Raw genomic sequence first — 22,260 nt, forward strand, 5'->3', positions numbered from 1 at the left:
CGGAAATAGAAATAGCCCGAAGATTTTCTTAGGACACGCGTGTTACTTGTGTTGTAGCAGATCTTACTTATTGGTGTAAAGTATAGAACTATCTGCTTTAAATTGGAAAAAAAAGTCGGATTTTGTATGGGTTCTGAAGACCTGGTGCACTGTTCTCAACTGTGGCGTTTCCTCCTCATACTGAGGCTGGGTAATGTCTTGAAATGTCTGTGACATACCTACACTAACTCTTTCTTATATTTAATAAATCTAATATATAAGAAATAATACTGCTTCACTTTTTCAAAGACATGAGGAAATTAAGCAAGGAATTTGATGACCAACACTTCCAAAACGTTTAAATCTTTTAAAATTTTAAACTTAAACTTTTAAACTTAAATCTTTTAAACTTAATTTGTGCACTGATTGTAAACAACATGTGAAGATTACCTTCTTCTGAAAGCAGCTGTTTTAAAATAATAGATTACATTTGTGAACCAACAGATTCATCAACTGAAATTGGGGAATGGTGATTCTGACGTTTGGAAATAAGCATAGTACCTGAAATGATTTTTTCAAGCAGTTTGTTTAAAAAAAAAAAAAGAGCTTTTCCTAACTTACTCCTGTTCCCCTCTTATCTTGACTCTTGGGTGGAAGACTCTTTTTGACGTTGCCAAAATGGTGACAAAAGTTTTAAAAGCTGAAGACACTAAAATTAAATTGCGTTTGTATACATCTGATGGTTGCGTAAATAGTTTTTAACATGATATGCATATTAATTTCTCTTATGGAAAAACTTCAGACTATATTGACTTTATTTTTAAAAGGAACTTTTCTTGTTCCATAGGATCTACCTCAGACCCTGGAAATAGAAACAGATCTGAATTGTTTTATACCTTAAATGGGTCTTCTGTTGACTCACAACCACAATCCAAATCAAAAAATACCTGGTACATTGATGAAGGTAATCTGTAATTTTAGTGTTCTTTATAATGATCCTCTCCTTTTAACTCATCAGAAAAAGTTTTTTCACCAGTATATATAGCTTTTGGAAACAAAATGAGTAGAGCATTCTTTGTTAATATTGCTGAACTAAAATATTGTACACAACTTGAACTGCACTGCTGTTAAGATTAATAAAACATTTAGAAAATGTATTAGCAGCTTGTTCTCTTCCCTTCACTGATCTGTTTAGGGTAGATCTCTAGAATCAACTGAATCATTTAAAGACTTTTCTGTCTGGGTCTTTGTTGATCTTTAAAGCGCTCACTTTTTTTTTTTTTTTAATTAAGATTATGATAGTTTACAACCTTGTGAAATTTCAGTTGTATATTATCAGTAGTCACATTGTAGGTGCACCACTTCACCATTTGTGCCCTCCCCGCCTTTTCCCTGGTAACCACCGATCAGTTCTCTTTGTCTATATGTTAACTTCCACCTATGAGTGGAATCATACAGAGTTCGTCTTTCTCTGTCTGGCTTATTTCACTCAAGATAATACCCTAAAGGTCTATCCATGTTGTTGTGAATGGGACGATCTTGTCCTTTTTTATGGCTGAGTAGTATTCCATTGTATATATATATACCATATCTTCTTTATCCAATCATCAGTTAAAGCACTCACTTTTAAAACTCTACCTTCCCTTGGTTCTGGGACATCATTTTCTTCTGGTTTGTTCTTTTCTTTGTTCATCCAGTCAACAAATCTTTATCAAGTACTTACTATGTGCCAGGCATTCTTCTAGGCACCGAGGTCACAATGGTGAGAAAAAATAGACATGGTCATGTCCTTTCTGAGTTTATGATAGACTTTAATAAAGAATCACAGACACACATGCAGAACTGCAGTTGTGTTGAGTGCAGAGAAGGCACATGATGCTCTGAGAGTATATTAAAGGGTATTTACTTAGGGGGCTCAGGGATGTTTCTCTGAGGAAGTGGCATGAGCTTAGATTTACCGAGGAGTGGTAGGCACCAGTGAAAGGGACAGAAGAGCCTTTGTAGGCAGAGGGAATAACACAAAAGCCTCCTGGGAAAATGGAGCCTGGTGTTTCAAGGACTAAGAAGAGCTGGAGAAGTTAGAACAGAGAGAGGTATAACATTTTATGAGATGAGAATGGAAAGGCAAACAGGGCCAGGCCATGTGGAGCCTGGTGTGCCCTGTTAAAAGGAAATGGGAAGCCACTGAAGGATTTTCAGCAAAAGGTGACATGACCAAGTTTGTCTTTTGAAAAGATCATTCTGGCTGCAGAGTAGACAAGGGTTGAAGCAGGGACTGTGTGAATGCAAGAACACCATTGAAGGCTGTTGGAAGGCTCAGTCATAGATTGTAGCAGCTGGGACTAGACTTGTTGGGGAAGAGATGGGGAGAAGCTGATGGCTGTAAGAGATTTTTAGGAAGTAAATGGGTAGAACTTACAGAATGGAAGTGAGAGCTGGGGAGGAAAGAAATGTCAGTGATGACTCCTGGTTTTCTGGCTTGCGTACTTAAATGACTATGGAGGAAGGTAATGAATTTGACTTTGAATATGTTGAGTTTGGGGGGCTTTTTAAACTTCCTAGAGCTGATTTGTCAAGTAGACAGTTGTATATACAGCTCTGGAGCTTAGAAGAGAGATAAGAGCTGGAGAAACAAATTGGTAGATTGCCCTCACATATTTGGTGATTAAAGTCTGTGAATAATACTACCCGAAGAGAGAGTGGGGATGGAGGGTGTGGGTTAAGACTGAGCCTTGAGGAACTTAAGGGCTGGGAGGAGGAGCAGTCTTCAAAGGAGACAGAGAAAAAATGACCAAAGGGATGTGGGGAAAACTAGTAGGTTGTCGGAGTGTTGGGTCCAATAGTGGATGGACAGCACTGATGAATGTTCCTGAGAAGGCATAAGATGAAGACCACACAAATACCTCTTGGATTTAGTCAATGGAAGTTATCAGTGACCTTAGTGAGTTGTTTTTATGTAGCAAGGAAATGGAGAAGTGAGTCCAGTTGCCTGAAATAGAAGCTTGGGCTTCATCCTGGACTTCCTCTGTTTCTCTCGTTAGTCACATCCAGTTGTCACCAAGTCCTCTGGATTTCCTCCTTTTCCACATCACTAGAATCTTCCCCCTTTTCTTTATTTCTGCCTTAGTTCAGACCCTTTCTTTGTTGCTGTCTGGACTAATACAGAGACCTTCTAATTGGTTTGTCTGCCTCAGTCTTGCGTCTTTTAAATTTGTTCTGAACGATAGCAGCCATCATCATCATTGACCTCTTCACCATCACTGCAGCTGACATTTCTTTAATACTTACTCCATGCTAGGCATTGTGCTAGGCACTTTATATGCATTATTTTATCCTCATAACAACCTTATAAAGTAGATATTTTTACTTTCTCTGTTGTCACAGTGGTTAAACAACTTGCTCAGGGTCACACAGCTGGTAATAGTGATGCCAGGATTCCAGCTCAGATCTCTTTGACACCAGAGCTCATGCTTTTGATCACCACACTGTGTTTCTCTTCACATTACTCTCCGAGTGATTTTTCTGAAGATATATGTGTTCATGTCTCTCCTTCGCTTAATATCTATTGATGTTTCCCTAGCCCTTGATGATAAAAGTCCAGATTCCTTACTTTGGCCTGTTGGACTCTTTCTGGCTGACCTCTTACTCATCTGTGTTGTTTCCCTTGCAATCCTGCTCCAGCCATGCTGGACCAGGACCTTTTTTGAAACGGGCTGTGCTTTCTCTTTTCTTGGCGCATGTTGTTTCTGCTGCCTGGAAAACCTTTTTCCTGTTCCTCCTCCTTCATGATCTGGTTTACTTCTGTCCATCTGTTAAATCTCAGCTTGAGCATTAGTTTTTCCTGAATGCCTTTCCTTTCCTCTCCCACTTCTCCCAGATTAGGTGAAGTGTCATCGTAACTGTTTTGTTTACTTGTCTGTCTCTTCTGCCAGACTGTGAGTTCCTAGTGCCTAGCACAGGGCTTGGCATACCCCAGACTGAATAATTGTGTGCAAATTAAGTGAACAAAAGAATTTAAGAGTACTCTAGAACTCTATAATGACTTTTTAGCTGTCATATGGGCTTAGTTATAGTATCCATCCACAGATGTTACAGTACAAGTCTACTGTTACATATATGAGGTCAGATACTCACATGGGAAATTACTAGAGTGAACTCTCTTTGATTTTCTCTTCTCCATGCCTTCATTTCTGCTTCGGTAGGTGTTGTGAAGATAGGCAGTCAGGGCCTTTGATCCCAAGAAGTCTTGCTAGGCACAGAGCAGGAAGCTTATTTAAGTGATGCTTCTCCAGGAGGTCCTGTCTCCTGATAGACTACTTTCATTAAGATTTGGCCCATATGTTAGCAGTTAGCAATTTTCTAAAAATTCTTCTGGAGAGTTCTGAAGCACAAAGGACAGGCAGGTTCCTTTGGTGAGTCACCGCCCTGCTGGCCTCTAGATGTGTGTAGGGACTGTCCAGGGCGGTTATGGTACAGCCCCACTCTCTTCCCCTGTAGTTACTGGCAGATATGCTAATGCTTTTCCTATGTGCTGATTTCTTTCCAAGGAAAGGGAACTAGTAAAACCATAGTTTTTTCATAATCTAGGTAACATTAATTCTTCAAATTTCTATAATTTTATCATTCTTAGACATTTTCTGTATTGTGGTAGAATATTCCTAACTTCTTGATTCTACTAGAGTCTGGTCTAACGTGTAATTTCATGTAGGAATGTTGGTCATAAAGACCTAGATGGGACATATAAAGTAAAGAAATTTGTATGGAGTAGGCATTCATCCTTAAAGTAAAAACAAAAGTAATTTAGGTGTAAAAGAGCATTGTTTCTGTACTTAATTTCACTTACAGTTTTAAAAGAATTTTCTCTGTAACATTTGATTCATATATTCACTTTTTTTTCTTTACAAATATTGAGTATTTTCTTGTGTTAGTGGGTATACAAAGTGCTATGGATTCAAGCATGGAAAAGATTAACAAAAATCCTGTTCTTTTTTTTTTTTTTTTCCTGAGGAAGATTCATCCTGAGCTAACATCCATTGCCAATCTTCCTCTTTTTGCTTGAGGAAGATTAGCCCTGAGCTAACATCTGTGCCAGTCTTCTTCTGCTTTGTAGGTGGGTTGCTGCCACAGTCTGGCTTGATGAGTGGTGTAGATCTGCGCCTGGGTGCTGAACCCATGAACCTGGGCCGAAGTGGAACTTTAACCACTTGGCCGTGGGTCTGGCCCCCCGAAATCCGATCTTATGGAGCTTATATTCTAGTTGGTATGACAGACAGTAAATGTATAGATGGACAAGATAATAATTGCTTGTGACATATGCGATGAAGGAAATGAACAAGGTGATTAGTGACTGGTAGGAAGCAGCTACCATAGAGGGGTTTAGAAAATACTCTTTGAGGAAAGCGTATTTGGGGTTGAGGTCTGGATCGTGAGAATGAACCTGGGAAGAGCATTCCAGGCAGAGGAAATAGTAAGGGCAAAGGCCCTGAGGTGAGAAAGTGCATTTGAGGAACAGGAAGTAGGCCAGAGTGGCTACAGCATAGTAAGCAAAGAAACGAGGTATGTGAAATGAGTTTGGATATGTAGATAGGAGCTACATCATCTAGGACCTTATAGGTCTTGGTAAGAAATTAAGTATTTATTGTAAGAATTCTGGAAAGACATAAAAAGGTTTTAAATAGGGGAGTGATGTGAGATCTTTAAATTTTAAAAATATCTCCCTTAGTTGTTTTATGGTGAATAGATTGGAGAGGAGCAAGAAGGGGACAGAGAAGCCAGGTGACAGACGGGTGACAGGGTGAAAGGCGCTGGCGGCTTGGATTAGGAGATGACGGCAGAGGCGAGGAGAAGTGCATGAATTCGAGAAATATTTTGCAGATAGAACCAACAGAACTTGCTTTATGGATTTGGGTTTGGGGTTGGGAGTTGAGAATTTCGGAAAGAAAAGAATAACTTTTAAAAATCTTAGATTAAATATCACTACCGAAGAGTCTTAACTGGGTAAGTTATAAAGAACAATGAGGTATATAGTACAATGAACACCTATGTAGTCTCTACTCACTTTAAGAAAAAACATTATCATTACCTTTGAAATCCCCTCAGCCCCTCTTCCTAGTGCCATTCTCTTCATTCTATCCTCTGAGCTACCATCATCTTTAATTTAGTGTTTATTGTTCTCTTGCTTTTCATTGCATAGTTAGTTCTGCGTGTTTTTGAGCTTTATATACAAAGAATCAGATGTGTGCGTGCTATGTAACAGCCACCCCTGACATTGTTCCTAAGATTCATCCAAGGTGTAGAATGTGATTACAGTTTATTCATTTTCATTGCTGTAGAGTAAATGGAATTCTATTGCATTCCATTTCATCGCTGTGAAATATATGCATATACCACGATGTAATTATCCATTCGACCATTGATGGATATTTGAATTGTTTTTATTTTCCTGCTATTATTAACAGCTTTGCTCTTAACATTCTTACACATGTGTAGGGTATATAAGTAGGAGTGGGATTACTGGGTCATGGGATATGCACATTTTCCTTTACTATATAATGCTAAATTGTTTCCCAAGACAGTTAACCCAGGTTACATGCCCATCGGCACTGTGTAAGGGTGTTGTTTGCTCCTCATCCTCACCAACAGTTAATGTGTTAAGACCTCTAGCTTTTGAAATGTTATCTCATGTTGGTTTTGACTTTCTTTTATCTATTTACTACTAGTGTGGATAAGAGTCTTTTCATTGATTTGTTGGTGATTTGGGTTTATTCTTCTGTACGTTGCCCTTCCAGTACTTGGTCCATTTTTTCTAGTTTGATTTTTTTGGTCTCTTTCTTATTGACTTCTAGACCTTTTTAAAATCTAATCCTTTGTCAGATATACTTTGCAAGTATTTTCTCGTTGATTGTAGCTCATAGTTTCACTCTCCCTATGATGCCTTTTAATGAACAAGTAACTTAATTTTAATGTGGTCATGTTTGTCAGTCTTTTCCTTTATGGTTTGTGAATGTGTGTTTAAGAGATTTCCCTCTACCCTCAAGTTGTAAAGAACATTCTTCTACACTGTCTTCCAACAGTTTATAGTTTTGCCTTTCACATTTGTCTTTAAGCCACCTCGAAATTATTTTTGTGTAGAGTCTGAGGTAGGAATCCAATTTAATTTTTTAAAAAATACAGATGGTTGGTTATCTCAACAGTGTGTATTAAGGAGTTCATTCCTTCCCGACAGAGCTGCAGTGCCGACCTGGCAAGTGTGTCAGTCACTTTAAGGAAACAGCTCTGGCTCTGCTTCTCTTTGTTCTATGTTTGTTTTCGCTTCATTAACTTCCAGTTTTGTATTTATTCTCTCTCTTGATTTCTTTTTGGGAAGCTCTTCTGTTCTGACTTCTTAAGTTGTATGTGGAGTTCATTAATATTACCTTTTTTTCCCTAAAATAAACTATTAAGTCTATAAATTTCCTTTATCAAAATAAATTTAGCTGTGTTCCACAAGTGTTCATTCTTTCTTTCTCTTTTTCCTTTATTTTTAAAACTTACATTGTCATTTCTTCTTTGATTCATTAGTTGTTTAGAAGCATCTTTCATAAGTTTTTGGTATTGGTTTCTAACTTAATTGTATTATGGACAAAGAATATAACCTATATGGTACCAATCAATAATAGATTTTTTTGGTTTGAACAGTTGAGTGCCATTTACTGAGGTGGATAAATTTGGAGGTGGGGAGGAGAATCAAGAACACTGTTGTGGAGGTATTAAGTTTGTGATGCTTTCGAGAATCCTACTGCAGAGCTCAAGAAGGCAGTTAGACTAGATAGATATATTAATTTTTAGCGATGTAAGGCATATTTAATATTCTTGAATAAATTTCTCTAATTAAGAATGATTTTTTATAGTTGCTGAAGACCCTGCAAAATCGCTTACAGAGATATCTCCAGACTTTGGCCATGCGTCACCACCACTGCAGCCTCCTTCCATGAACTCGTTATCCAGTGAGAACAGATTTCACTCTTTACCGTTCAGTCTGACGAAGATGCCCAACACGAATGGAAGTATTGGCCACAGTCCGCTGTCTCTGTCAGTTCAGTCTGTGATGGGAGAGCTAAACAATGCACCTGTCCAGGAGAGTCCCCCACTGGCCGTGTCTTCTGGGAACTCACATGGTCTGGAAGTGGGCTCACTGGCTGAAGTTAAAGAGAACCCTCCTTTCTATGGGGTCATCCGTTGGATTGGTCAGCCACCAGGACTCAATGAAGTACTAGCTGGGCTGGAACTGGTAATTTCATTTGACCGAAAACTTGCAATTCTCTCTCTGGGTTTTGTGCAGGTTTTTCTCTACTATATGCTTTTGGGCAAAGTGTTATATTTGTCAAAAAAGCCATCACTGGAGAAAAAATTTATTATCATGTTGCTCAACTTCCTTTGCCACCCATTAAACATCTCACCCACTTGTTCTAATGTTAGTTGATCTTTGTTCAAGGAGTGAAAGTAGATTTTTAGGCTAAATGTTTAGGCTCATTATATTAAACAGAATACTGGAAGAAAACAAATCTGTTATCAGCTTTTCTTTTTCTTTCTCAGCCTCTCTCCCTCAGCCTGTTCCAATATTCATATGGGCTTTAAGATCAATCGCCGTTTTTAGAGATCTTTTGAGATCTTTGGTATGGGGAAAGATTTTCCCTTTGGAGATTAGGAAAGCGTGTTGTCTGGCATTCCATAATCAGGAAAGGAGAATTTGAGTACATTTAGCTTTTATTTAAATTTAGCTCTTGGTTTTTTTTATTTGTTTGCATGCTAGTGAATGCTGTTTTTCTCTTTGGGTTGTTAACATAAATAGCCTCCCCCCCCCGCCCCTAGTTTTGAAACTCGTGGAAATGGTGCAGAGAGTTAGTTAAAGGGAAGTTTAAGTGTGCATCCTGAGAGGAAGCACAGCGAGGACTTCATGCTGGAGAAGCAAATTAATTCGTAAATCGTTAGCTGTGGGCTGCAGCACCGATCAGTCAGCTCATTTTCCAGATGGAGTTCTCAGGACAGGCGAATTCTGAGAAAGGGTGAACTGGGAACAAATCTTAGAAACCTTAGTTCTTTGTGTACCGTCTTTGCAGTGTGCAGAATGACGCTTATGGAAGCATTTCGTTTTCAGGAAGACGAATGTGCAGGCTGTACAGACGGGACCTTCCGGGGCACTCGGTACTTCACCTGTGCCCTGAAGAAGGCGCTGTTCGTTAAGCTGAAGAGCTGCAGGCCCGACTCCCGCTTCGCGTCCCTGCAGCCGGTCTCCAATCAGATCGAGCGCTGTAACTCGCTAGGTATCTGGGCGCTTCTCACTTCTCCAGCAGGCTGGCATCACTCTAATTCTCGTCTCACGCCATTTTACAGCAGATGGCAGTGACGCAGTTTAAACATGTTTCCTGCCAATGTTCATCAAGCTTTTAAATTAGTGAAAATTGTTATTTGGTGTATAACAAAGTTACACTTACCCTAAGAGGAGACATTTAAAAAAAGTATTAGGAGAGTGTGTTCGAGACTTAAAAAGTGAAAAATACTGGGATTTCTTCTTCTCTTCCTGTTGATGCCGACGTTTAATGTTCAGCAGCATGGGAAGCAGAAGTTGGAATTTGGCCTTTGCTTGGCACTGATCCCCCCTCAGTGTGCTGCTCAAGTACGTCAGTGAGCGTGTCTTCTCCAGGAGGCAGGACTCTTATAGGTGGCTCTACCGCGATTGACGAGGGACAGCTCTCCCCATCACGGGTAGTAGGTGGCAGTTTCCTGATGCTGTCCCTTTCTGGTTGTGATTAATGATGGTGAAGCATCCTGAGGGTTAAGCAGGTATGCATAGGAAAGCCATCTTTAAGGAAAACATTTTTCATTACAGTTGAAATAGTACTTTAGAATTTTTTGTTTTCTTTTCCAACTTGAAAGTGAAACGTCTTCAGACAAATGATAGAGTATTTGGGGAACAAAATATTTTACTTGGCAGATGCTTCTTACACATTACTTAATACTCTAAAATGTTTTTTAAATTGTGGAGGAGGTGAGGTTGAAAATGAACAGTAGCATTTTTTACAAGCCAAGCTGAATAACAATTAACCAAAACCTACTTTTAACTTAGTTCTAAGTTGAGAAACAAATTTTGCATCAAAATACAAAAATACACTTTTAAAATGCAGAAATATATATGGGAATACATACTGTAGTAGTTGGAAAGAATTCTTTTCGTTTTCATTTTTATCTTTTCAGCATTTGGCGGCTACTTAAGTGAAGTAGTAGAAGAAAATACTCCACCAAAGATGGAAAAAGAGGGCTTAGAGATAATGATCGGAAAGAAGAAAGGTATCCAGGGGCATTACAATTCTTGTTACTTAGACTCGACCTTATTCTGGTGAGTTTAAAACGAATGCAGTAGGTATAGCTAGTGCCATGGGGCAGGGACACCTGTGTGTGTGTGTGTGTGTGTGTGTGTGTGTGTGAGAGAGAAAGCAACTGCTAACTACCTCCGAATAGAGAAACTGAGTGGCTGGGGATTGTCTGGGAAGGAAAGCGATTTGCGTTTCATTATATACTCCTTGGAACGTATTGAATGTTGTCTCATGTGCCTATATCCAAAAATTTAATATAGAAAAGTAGTGAATGACGAGTGAGAGGTGAATGACAGCATTACAAGTGAAACAGATATTCTGAGGGTATCTGGGAAATCATATAACAGAAGAGAATAAGTACAGTATCTTCGTGGACATATCAAATAACATGATTTGCAATAAGCCCTCGGTTGGTGTGTGTTTGTTTTACTGGATAGAGGCAATCATAGAATTACTTTATTTTAAAGAATTATTTCAGTGGAAGCACAGTTGCTCTCGTATATATAATTTATTCCAAAGTGGAACAACTTAACATGGCAAGAAGTTTTACACTCTGAAGTTTGAACCAAGTACATTGCCAGTTAAAATGAGTGTAACCTGCCAGCCCTGTACAGCCATGTCATAAGAATGAGGAAGTTAATGGGATGTTAAAATTTTAAAAGTAGGGAGAAGAAAAAATTGGTGAGCCTTTTTTCTTTTTTGGCAGAATATACTTTCAGTCTCTCAGATGTGTTGACAAAAACAAGCCTTACAAAATTGATGTCATATTCTTTAGAGTTCCTGATAAAAATCTCTATTAGCCAAGTTTTCTTTTTCTTTAATACCAGCAAGTTACCACTGGTAGTCACTCACAAGTGATTTTGGCATTTAAAGAAATCGAGCTCTCCGCAAAGGGGCGTGGGGAGAGAGAAGTACACACCTCCAGTGGTCCTGGCTTGGGTGTATGTTTGCCTTGGGAGGTGTTCCCAAACGTCCTCCTCGGCTGTCTGTGGTAGTTTGACTCAGATTTGTAGGCCCTCTTTCAACTTTTGTGCAGAAGTTTTCTTGTATACTCTACGCAGGTTTTTATCCTGTGGCTTGCCTTCTCGATATTAGTATTCTCCTTGACCTGGAAGGACCTCTAGGCCCTGATGATTGAACTCTAGGAACCTTAATAGGGGTCTTGGGTACCTGTGTTAATGAAAATCACTAATTTGTATGTTATTTTTCTCCAGACTTTGCATTTTTTCTCTTCACATTCTTTTTAGTATTTGTTTCTCAAAAAAATATGTTTGTAACATGAGGAAAAATATCCTTATTTTGCAGCTTGTTTGCTTTTAGTTCTGTTCTGGACACTGTGTTACTTAGACCCAAAGAAAAGAATGATGTAGAATATTACAGTGAAACTCAAGAGCTGCTGAGGACAGAAATTGTCAACCCTCTGAGAATGTAAGTGGAAGATACATAGTTATTCTGCCTTTGGATGTTGTCCTATTTGCTTTTTTTTGGTACAGTAATAATTGATACCTTGCTTTCATTTAGTAAGAAATGGGTGAAAATTAGTTCTCTTGATTAAGTATTAACAATTTTTTTAGCCTTTTGGTCTTTGTACTGTCTTAGCTTATTTAATTTATTAAATCTGGCCAAGGTGTAGCACATAGTGTATGCCATGAAATGATTACAACATTTGGTAGACGTATACTACCATTTAGCAATTGCAATAGGTTTAGGAAAGCTGATGTGAGGTACTTGGGATTCTTATCTTCGGAAATAGTTTATTCCAATAGCACCCCTAACAGTCATCATGTTTATTAGTCCAGTTGGTACTGGCTTCTTAAACAGAATTTTTTCAGAAAGAAAAGGAGCAAGGGGAGTTTTATGTATAGAATAGCTAGTATTTAATCCTTTTGTGTTAGAAACAGATGAGATGTATTTTATTAACATATTTTTTGGTTAAAGGAATATATTTAGGCCTCCCTCCACCTTCCTTACACAGGTGATGTTTTGGTCATTTCCTAGTTTAAGAATTATAAATATCTTTCTTTGGCCACAGGAGGCAATTTGTAATGGTATAATCATAAGGGACAAGACAGCTAGTAAAGATTTTTGATAAGTGATAGTAGTTATGGTATGATAATGTCACACTATAAAATTTAAGTTCTGAAGAGTAGGGCGATAGACCATAACACAAATCTGTTCATTCAGGAATACAGAGAAAAAATTACGTAATTTAAAGTCCATATTCAGATGAATTTAAATTTTGTGACATACTTTTCTCATTTAACAATTAAAATTTAAAAATAGTTTGATATAAGATTTTGACCAAAAAATGCAGAATACTTGAACTGTAGCGGGCATTCAGAATGACCTAATATAACATGACCTGGAAAGTAAATTTTAAGGGAATAAACTTTCCCACTTCTATCTTTTATTTTCCTTAAATTCTGAAAATGATGAAAACGACTGTAGTTTTTACCCTTTAAGATAATTATGAGTCTTGATTTTTACTTCAACTATTTTGTCTTATGCAAATTTTTAAACTTATTGTCTATTTCCCCCCAAATAATTGATGTTAGAACAAGACAAATCAAATCCAAAACTCTCAGACGTGTTGCCACTTCCTTCTTTGTCTCCCAAATACCATAAGTCTGTTAATGAACATTATTTGGATACTATTGTCCAACTGTGTTGGACAGTACTGTGTCCTGTATTCAGACAAAAATGAGAGAAAGTATCATAATTATGATTGGTTTGATTGCATATTTTAGATTTTCAGTTTCTTAGCAATGCTTTTTCCATTCCTCTTGGTGGCTGTTTTATCCTTTAGAATTAAAAAGACTCTGTCAAAATTGTATATTCTCTTTATAAAGTAAATGCTTTAATTTCTTAAGGAAATAATATTAAAAAACCAGTCATCATAAATTTAAAATATTTTTTCTTGTATTAATATGTGACAGTTATTTTTATGGTATAATAATGTGTCTGGGATAATTCTGATTTTAGATTTTTAATTTTTCAAACCTCAAGAAGAAACCTATAATTGTATTTTTCAAAATAATTGTCTAGCCTATTGATTTATGACATGTTGGAGTTATAGAAGAAATGTGTGATTATAGAAATGTGTTATATTAATTAAATATATATGCCAGTATTAATTAATTAATAGTTTTTTACTAACGTAGATATGGATATGTGTGTGCAACAAAGATTATGAAATTGAGGAAAATACTTGAAAAAGTTGAGGCTGCATCAGGATTTACCTCTGAAGAAAAAGGTGACTGTCTTAATTTATAGGATATGCATTAAAAATAACTTGAAAGCATATGCTAAATTACTGGCTGAAATGTGTGTCTGTGTAGTTTTAGGGGTTTTATTTTAAATTAGAAATTTCTTTCTATATGACGTACAATTTTCTCCCCTTTCTGTAAATGTTTTCTCTCTTCTAAAAGTGATGATGTGGAATAATAAATTCCTTTAAAAAGCTGGCTGGTTCCTGTATATTGGATGAATACGTAAGGGGTTCTTTCCTGTCCGTCTGGCAGTGATATTCGGAATTGTTTCCGTTTCCGGGGTGAAGGGTGGCATTGAGTCATCTGCATCTTCCCACTTAGCTTCCCTTGCTGTAAAGGGAGTCACAAAAGAGCTGGCTTACCTTTCAGAGGCAGTGTTTTATCTAGTCATTGCTGATGGGTTATTTACTCAGAGAGTCAACTCCTGACTTTGGATGTGTTAGCAGCATAGTGTATCTAGCTATAATGTTTAGAGACTTGATAATTATTTAAATAGCAGGAAAAAACAAGGTCATACTTCAGGTTTTATTCCACTTATCTTAAACCTCTCAAGAATTTAAAATTATTTCACTATATGTGAATTATTATACCCTTTCAAATGCAATGTTATAACAAAATTGGAACATAATACTTTATCATAACTTTTAAGTATCATTTGTATTTTCTTTAGGAAAACTTGAGAGCTATGATTTTAATTGAAATAATATTGATCATGAAATTGAATTCAGTATAGGAATATGACTGTTATAAATAAAAAATGGAGGATTTGAAAATTTTATCTGTGGCTTTATGATTTTCTGTTTTTTCCTAGATCCTGAAGAATTCTTGAATATCCTGTTTCATCATATTTTAAGGGTAGAACCATTGTTAAAAATAAGGTAACTTTTAAATTGTTACAGAAGTCTTGGAAAAATAGTCATTATCTCCACATCCATCATTCAGTAGAAACGATCTCCTTAGTGATTACTTAATATCGTATTTGCTTAGGGATCTTAATACGTTAGGTTCCTACACTGCAAATTAATTTAATTTGTTAAACTAAATTGGATTTGTTCTTCTTAGTATCATACTTAACTTGAAAAACGAATCCAATGTAAACTTGTGCTTTTAATTTTAACCATAGTAATGACTGCTATTGCAAATCATTTTATTGTAAAACTTTATGTAAATTTTTAATTTAAATTCATGAACCCTTTAAGAGAATCTTATTCTAACCTAATCAAACACCGTGACAACACTAATTTTGACTACCTAGCACTCAAAGAATTAATTACCTTAATTAACTCCCGTGTTCCCAGTTTTGTAACTTGGTCTTTTCTCCTCCCTGAGGCTGAATGAAAGCCTTGAATCTAATGCAGTAAAGTTCTTGGTGAGATGTTTTAATGGGTGAACTTTCCAGCTAGTTTAATTTTCACAGTTTAAATGCTGCGAAGGCTTCTAGGTTTACATTTCAGTCTAGGTTTCTCTCTTGGGAATCTTGCTAATATCCTATTTACTTCCCTAAAAGCTAACCACAGACAAGTGCTCTTACTCATCTCCGTTTTAAGTGATGTCCTTTGATGCCAGTGTCGAATTGGTGGATGAGAAGAAGGAGCGGTAGATAATACCACCGTTATAATTTGATATTGTTTTGGAAGTTTTAATGAGTGAAATATGACATGATATGTAAACATCAAGAATAGATATTTATTATCTATTCAAAGATGGTAATAGCCACATGTACACCTAGAAAGTCCTAGAAAATTGTTTTGAAATTGCTAGAATTAAAAGAATTTTTAATTTGGCCATATAGAAATTAACCATAGAAATTAATATCATTTCTGTATATCTTCTACCAAATATAGAAAAGGGATAATTTTATACTTCATGAAAGTATAAAATGTCAAGAGGTCAATTTAATAAAATTTAAAAAACTTGTTGAGAGCTAAAAATGATTTGATTAATTAGTGAGAAAGATTGTGTTCCAGGTAGGAATATTAAATAACTTAAATATATTAATTTTTTACATAATTTGCACATAAGCAAGATCTTAACCTTTTTTTGGAATTCAGTAAAGAGATTTTAAAGTTCTCTACAAGATGAAATAGGTGAAAATATTGAAGTTTTTAAAAAGAGTTCTATTATAAGCTATAAAGGCAAAGCAGTAGACATTAAAACAGTGTGATACTGGTATAAAATTAGAAATATGGATCAATAGAACTGAATAGAAAGCTCAGAAATAGAATTGACTGTATGTAGTATTTCAGGGTAAGTCAGCCTTCAAACACAAATGGGGACAGAAAGATATATGTTTAATACTTGATGTAGGGAATCTAGTAGTCAATTTGGAGAAAAAAAGGCCTTTTGGTTTTCATTTTGAAGAGATAAATTCCAGATGATTAAAACAGTTGTCATTCTTTTTTTTCCAAGCCCACCACACCATAGGGATGTAATCCACCCCCAGTAGTAACATAGGATGAGTACTGCAGTGGTTCCCACAGGGGTGGGGACGGCTCAGATACATCTGGGAACACGTCTCAGTGTCTGGAGGTCTTGTCGAGTTTGGAGGAGGCCCTGGGAAGTTCTGGCACCCCCTGAGAGGTGCACTGCCTCCCCTCACCCTTCAGCAGCCTCTTCATACTGAGAATCACTGGCTTCAAGATTATAAAAAGACACTTTGAAAGTTAGCCTTTTGTGTGTGTGTCATTCTTCCCCTCCACAGACCTTTCTTTTTGACTGAGGGAGAGTCAGCTGATGCAACAAGTAGGATCATGAGTACCTGAAAAATCTGAAATAGGAAAACGGTCTAAAAGAGACTATAAAATATTCTTAAATGATTGAAGAGACAAAAGGACTTAGATGCCTATGGAGGATAAATGCAGATTGGGTAACAAAGAAAATCAAATAAACAAAAATAGAATTCCCAGAAATAGAATAAAAAATATATCTCCATATGTATAATATATGGATGGGAGGGTACAGGTACCTCACTGGATGCAGTATGCACAACTGAAGAGAGAATTGCTCATTTGGAAGACAGGTCTAAAGAAAGTATCCAGAATTTAGCCCAAAGGAATAAAGAATTGGAATATAAGGGAAGATAAGAGACATGGAAGATAGATTCTAATTATAGTTTTGGAAGGAGACATTAAAGAGAGTAGGGAAATAAGTAATATTTTGAGAGATAATAGCTGATATTTTTCAGAATTTTTGACAGACTTAAATTCTAAGAATAAAGATGCACACAATTCCTGAGCAGGAGGAACCAGGACTGAATTACCACTCAGAGACTTATTACAGGATATACTTTAGTAAGACAGAACTGAATTTAGAATAAAGGAGTTATATGCAAGAAATAAGGGAAAATCAAGATATTGGTAAATGTGGGTAAATTAAGCCTTCATATTTAAAAAACAGTAACAATGAAGGTAATAGTAATAATAATGACTAATCATGTGTGAAGTGTGAAAGATAAGATGAAACTGAAGTCATAGTCACTAACGAGAGGGTAGTGAACAGAGGCAAAGCGTTCCACGAAAAATGATGGGATAAAATCAGCAATCGAGGAGCACAGGCATGGGGCAATCTTCAAACTGTGCTACTGAGGACCTCTCCTTGTAGAACATGGTCTGGGTGTTCTTATTACACAGATGTGTTATATTCCATAGTGCTAGATAACCCAGAATCTGTAGCGAATTTTAGTGGCCGCCCATTATGGTCTGTGTTATGAAAGTAGATAAACCAATATTGTACAAATACATGAACGTTTTTATCTTTTCTGTAGATGTTTGTTTTTTCCTAAAGTAATGCAACATTTGTACCCTTCTCTTAGATTTTCTTAGTGGCAAATGGCAATCTAAATTGTACAGTTTTGGACAACAGCACCAACTTTGTTGAGATTCTTGTATATGTGTGTCTTAGTGAGCAGCTAATTCCTCTAGGGTTTTAGGCTTCGGAAGCTTTAGTGATGGGGTTTGAGTGGTGGTTGTCCGCCCAGCCTCCCAATTCTTCTGCCGCAGTATCACAAAGCCATTTGTCTCACATCCTCACTTCTGGCTCTCAGTGTGCGCCACTGGGTGCTCCCTTCAATCACCATCCCCTCCTCCGTCACCCTTATTATTTCTAATCATTGCAACTATTGACCTCTACTACTTTCTGCTTTCTTAGTTTCTGTTTTTTTTTTTTGGTGTTACCTACTAATTTTTTTCATGCTTTTGGCTTTCATAGAAAAATGCTGGCCTTATATAGTATCAACAACCAATTAAAATATTGATATGGCATAACCTTCAGGTTTCTTCTTTATAATTTGTTTTTATTTGTTGTGGGTTCTCAAGAATGTCCTACTTTATCACCAGACAAGTTTTGTTTATTTAAGGGTATAAGTTCCTTTGGGAAGCTGAGGGTTTCTGAAGGTTGGACTCTGAGTAGCTGAGGTTTTATTATGAAAACTAAAATGTCTTGAAATCTAGCTATAAATAGTCTGATTCTATACCCAAAAATTCTGCTAAAAGGGTAAATAGTAAACTTAAAGATCACTAATCCTTTTGGTAGAGTTAGTCTTAAAAATAATGGCATTCTATAGTTAAATATTTAGATGGGAAAGTGTTCAATAACACCGTGATTGGCATAAGTAGGCGCTCACTTGGTCTTTGTGGAATAAACGAGTGGCCATCTAAAGAGGCAGCTTTCATGGAAAGACTCGTAAGTGGTTGTTAGGACGCGCTCTGCCTTGAGATGCTGGGAAGTGATTCTTCTTCCCGAGATCTGAGGGCCTTCATTTAGAACTGAAAAGTTTGGCCTGAAGGTCTCTAAGGGCCTGTCCACTCAGGCATAGAAGAATTTATTGTCCCATTTCAAGCATTACGTGCAGTTTGCTGCTCTCTAGATTTGGACAGTTAAGTTGAACCAAGTGATTTTAACTTCTGGTTATTACTGTTCACACAGTGCTGCCTGATTGTGGGTGTTACTCCATTATTTTTTTTGCTGATCACTAAGGGAATTTTCAGTATGAAAACTAAAATAAGAAATCATTTTTAAGGTCTTATGCGCAAGTATGTTTAGTTATTGAATCTAAATTATTTTCTTTCTCCTGTTGCTCTGACTATCCAAAGTTGCACCATCAACTTCATAGCTTTTCTGTTCTCAAATACTGCTGGTACAACTTCATGTTTTGATTTAAGCATTTCATAAATAAATTATATGTGTTTTTTCCTGCATATTTTTAGATCAGCAGGTCAAAAAGTACAAGATTGTTACTTCTATCAAATTTTTATGGAAAAAAATGAGAAAGTTGGAGTTCCTACAATTCAGCAGTTGTTAGAATGGTCTTTTATCAACAGTAACCTGAAATTTGCAGAGGTTAGTGATAATTATATTTTTTATGAAAGTCCTTAGTATTCTTAAGACTACTCTTAAGATAACTATTAAGACTACTCAGTAACTGTTAATTTTATTGCACTGGGAACAGTTAGAAACAAACTGTTAACAAAACACAAATTTAAAAAATAGAGTGTTTTAGCTGTGTCCTTAGAGAAAATGACTTAGAATTAAGCTTGAATCTTTTGGATTTTTGATGCCAAAGAAAATAGCAAGCTGGTTGGTATCTTGAAAATTTTAAATTAGTATTCAAAGCAAAAGGAAAGGATTTTTCTTTTACTGTTTACTGAGTGTCTTCATGATCTTAGTAGTACATGCCTGTGGTTTGTTTTTATTGTATTCATTTTTGAAGGAATGTTGCAGTAAAACCCTAAGAGCCACAGTTATTTATTTACTGAAATTTCAGGAATAGTGTTGTTCACACTATTGACAGTTTCTTATACTTGCACACACAGTTTTTTCAAAACCTTTGTTAAATATAAGCCCAAAGTAGACTGTCACTCTGGATCGCTGTCGTCTCATTAGAGGCCCACGGCTGTGGACCTGCTGCGCCTCTGGGTGTTTGTATGTCCATGGGTTTGGAATGTTTGAAGACTGGTGGGTTTTGGAGCCCGGCCTCCACACTCCACTTTCACGTGTGGGTCCTGTCGTACAGGCCATCAAGGTTGTGGTGAAACCACTGCTTGGTCTGACAGCCACACCTGTTTCAGTTTTATTGGGAAAAATTTTTTCAGCACATTGTTTCTAAAAATATATATATATTTTTTTAGGCACCATCATGTCTGATTATTCAGATGCCTCGATTTGGAAAAGACTTTAAACTATTTAAAAAAATTTTTCCTTCTCTGGAATTAAATATAACGGATTTACTTGAAGATAGTAAGTATAAGATTTTTTAGTTTGTTTTGTTCGTTTTTCCAAAATAGTCTGTCAGGTCATTCTCATTAATTGTCAGAGTCCAACAGGATCCAAGTCTTCTAAAAGGCAATTCAGTAACTGAGGAGCCTGGAAATATTAAGCTAATACTTTCAGTTCTAGGAATTTATTCTGAGAAAATAATCAGACATGCAAATAAATATTTGGTATGTAAATATGTTTATTGTTACATGACTAAGAAATTAGAAACAATCTATGTATTAAAAGAAGAGAGTAGTTAAATGAATTATGACGTAGTTGTACAACAAAACTGCTGCCATTAAAGCTCATGTTTTTGAAGACCAGTGTGTGTGGAAGCAGTCATGATGTAACAGTGAGTGAAAAGGTGTGTTGATGCTCTCTACACAAGGAGCTGCACACAATGTGGACACACACACAGAGTTCTGTAAATATGCAGATATAAAATTATTGGAGAAAATTCACGATAGTATTGACAGTGGTTATCTCTTGCTAACTGAAAGTGTAGATGCTTTCAGTTTTCTTCTTTATACTTTCTTGTGTCTTGGAGTTTTCATCAATAGACATTATTTCATTGGGAGGAAATACTCTTGAGTCTATTATTTTACAAAATTGTCATTTGGTCAGAGAAAATGTCTTTAAAGATATCCTGAATCCAACATAAAGTTTATGGAGATGGGAAGGGGTAGACTTCTTTGAGTCCATGAACATTATCTTTTTTAAAGCTTGACTTTTCTCTTGAATGTTTTTAATGAAAGAATGGGTCTTTGAAAGGCCCCTAACCACCCTCCGCTCCCACCGTTTAGCCCCCAGGCAGTGCCGCATCTGTGGAGGGCTCGCCATGTACGAGTGTAGAGAGTGCTACGATGATCCTGACATCTCTGCTGGAAAAATCAAGCAGTTTTGTAAAACCTGCAACACTCAAGTAAGTTTGACTTTGTTGGATGGTTGTTCTTTTAGTAAAAAGTCAATTATTTTTGGTTGAAAACAGATTTAAGATTTTGAAAGGCTGTCAAAATCATAATTAAGTTTAAAAAATTCGTAATTAAGTGATATTGTTTATGCGTCTTCTGTTCACTTAGACTTCTCTGAAGTACTTGGTATTTACAGGGACGTATTCAGCTAGACTGAGTGGAGGCGGTTCACTTGAAACATGGAGTTTGGCTCATTAATGGCATTATCTTCATGTTCCATTTTAGGTCCACCTTCATCCCAAGAGACTGAATCACCAGTATAACCCGGTGTCACTTCCCAAAGATCTGCCCGACTGGGACTGGAGACACGGCTGCATCCCCTGCCAGAAGATGGAGTTATTTGCTGTCCTCTGCATAGAAACGAGCCACTATGTTGCGTTCGTGAAGTACGGGAAAGACGACTCTGCCTGGCTCTTCTTCGACAGCATGGCCGACCGGGATGGTATTTAGAAACCTTTCTTCTCTACGCTGCGCCATTTGCGTTTGTCGTGGGACAGTTCGTAGCGGGGTGGCCTGTTCTGAGTCATCAAGTAGGTTGTGTGAAAAGCCCTTCAGGAATATCTTGGTGACACAGTCTTAAATCTAGAAGTGCAAACAGCCCTGCTACCAAACTGAGGAGTAATAGTGTTGTGGTATGTTGACATGCGTATGTATGGTCTTTGCTAAAAAAAAATCCTAAAATTCATATTTTAGGGCTGAGCGGTTTTATTTTGGGCTTTAGCTTCTGTTCCTTTCAGGCTCCTCTCATTTTCTGTACAAGCCGTAGCGGCTGTTTACTGAGTGCTTACGTGCCAAGCTCTCTGGGAAGTACATTAAGTCGTTAGACCTAAACCCTTACTCGGGGAATTATTCCTGGTTTCCTGTTACTAAAGCTGAGGTTTCAGGTGCCTGAGGTCACGTAGCCTGTGTTTAGTTCAGTCTTCCGGACTTCAGTGCTCATGTTTTTATACTAAACCATGTTGTCTTCCAAACGATAAAGCTAAGAATAGAAGTAAATATCTTCTTTGGTAAAATAAACTATTCTGTGTGTAATCCTTCCTGAGATGGGGAATATACTGAAGCTTCTGGGGCATTTTCTAGGATGCTTAGACATTATTTAACACATACCTGATGAGTGCGTGTGAGGTGCTGGGGCTCTCCTAGGTCTCGGGAATGAAACGGTTGTCAAACAGCCCGCCCCTGCCTGTCCGGAGGTGCAGATGAGGACCAGCCCTGGGCAGGGGTGCAAGGTGTGACTTCACATTCCTGCCTTCTTCTCATGGCCCGGTTTTTCTTTCAGCCACTCTCTCAAGCTCCAGTCTCCTAAGGACACCCCCTTGTGGCAGCCTCTTGACCAGAGGCCCAAGCTCTTCACCAAGTGTTCTCAACATTTTCTCGGCTCCCAGACACTTGAGGGACACAGCACAGCCCCGTCTGTAGACGTGTCCCTACCTCACT

General features: G+C 37.2%; 1 protein-coding gene across 5 annotated transcripts in view; it reads left to right on the plus strand.

Annotated features, from left to right (window-relative positions):
• The window catches only part of CYLD (CYLD lysine 63 deubiquitinase), a 70,440-nt gene that overhangs the window by 42,432 nt on the left and 5,748 nt on the right, over positions 1 to 22,260 (plus strand). For all 5 annotated transcript variants that reach the window (XM_070261815.1, XM_070261816.1, XM_070261819.1 and 2 more), the window contains 11 exons: positions 827 to 943; positions 7,869 to 8,248; positions 9,116 to 9,281; positions 10,213 to 10,354; positions 11,637 to 11,759; positions 13,493 to 13,584; positions 14,412 to 14,478; positions 18,805 to 18,937; positions 19,726 to 19,834; positions 20,656 to 20,774; positions 21,049 to 21,265. In XM_070261815.1, coding sequence (XP_070117916.1) covers positions 827 to 943; positions 7,869 to 8,248; positions 9,116 to 9,281; positions 10,213 to 10,354; positions 11,637 to 11,759; positions 13,493 to 13,584; positions 14,412 to 14,478; positions 18,805 to 18,937; positions 19,726 to 19,834; positions 20,656 to 20,774; positions 21,049 to 21,265 — 1,665 coding nt within the window. The remainder of the gene's footprint in view (positions 1 to 826; positions 944 to 7,868; positions 8,249 to 9,115; positions 9,282 to 10,212; positions 10,355 to 11,636; positions 11,760 to 13,492; positions 13,585 to 14,411; positions 14,479 to 18,804; positions 18,938 to 19,725; positions 19,835 to 20,655; positions 20,775 to 21,048; positions 21,266 to 22,260) is intronic.

Source organism: Equus caballus, chromosome 3 (genome assembly GCF_041296265.1).
Source record: "Equus caballus isolate H_3958 breed thoroughbred chromosome 3, TB-T2T, whole genome shotgun sequence".
In the NCBI taxonomy this organism is placed as follows: Eukaryota; Metazoa; Chordata; class Mammalia; order Perissodactyla; family Equidae; genus Equus; species Equus caballus.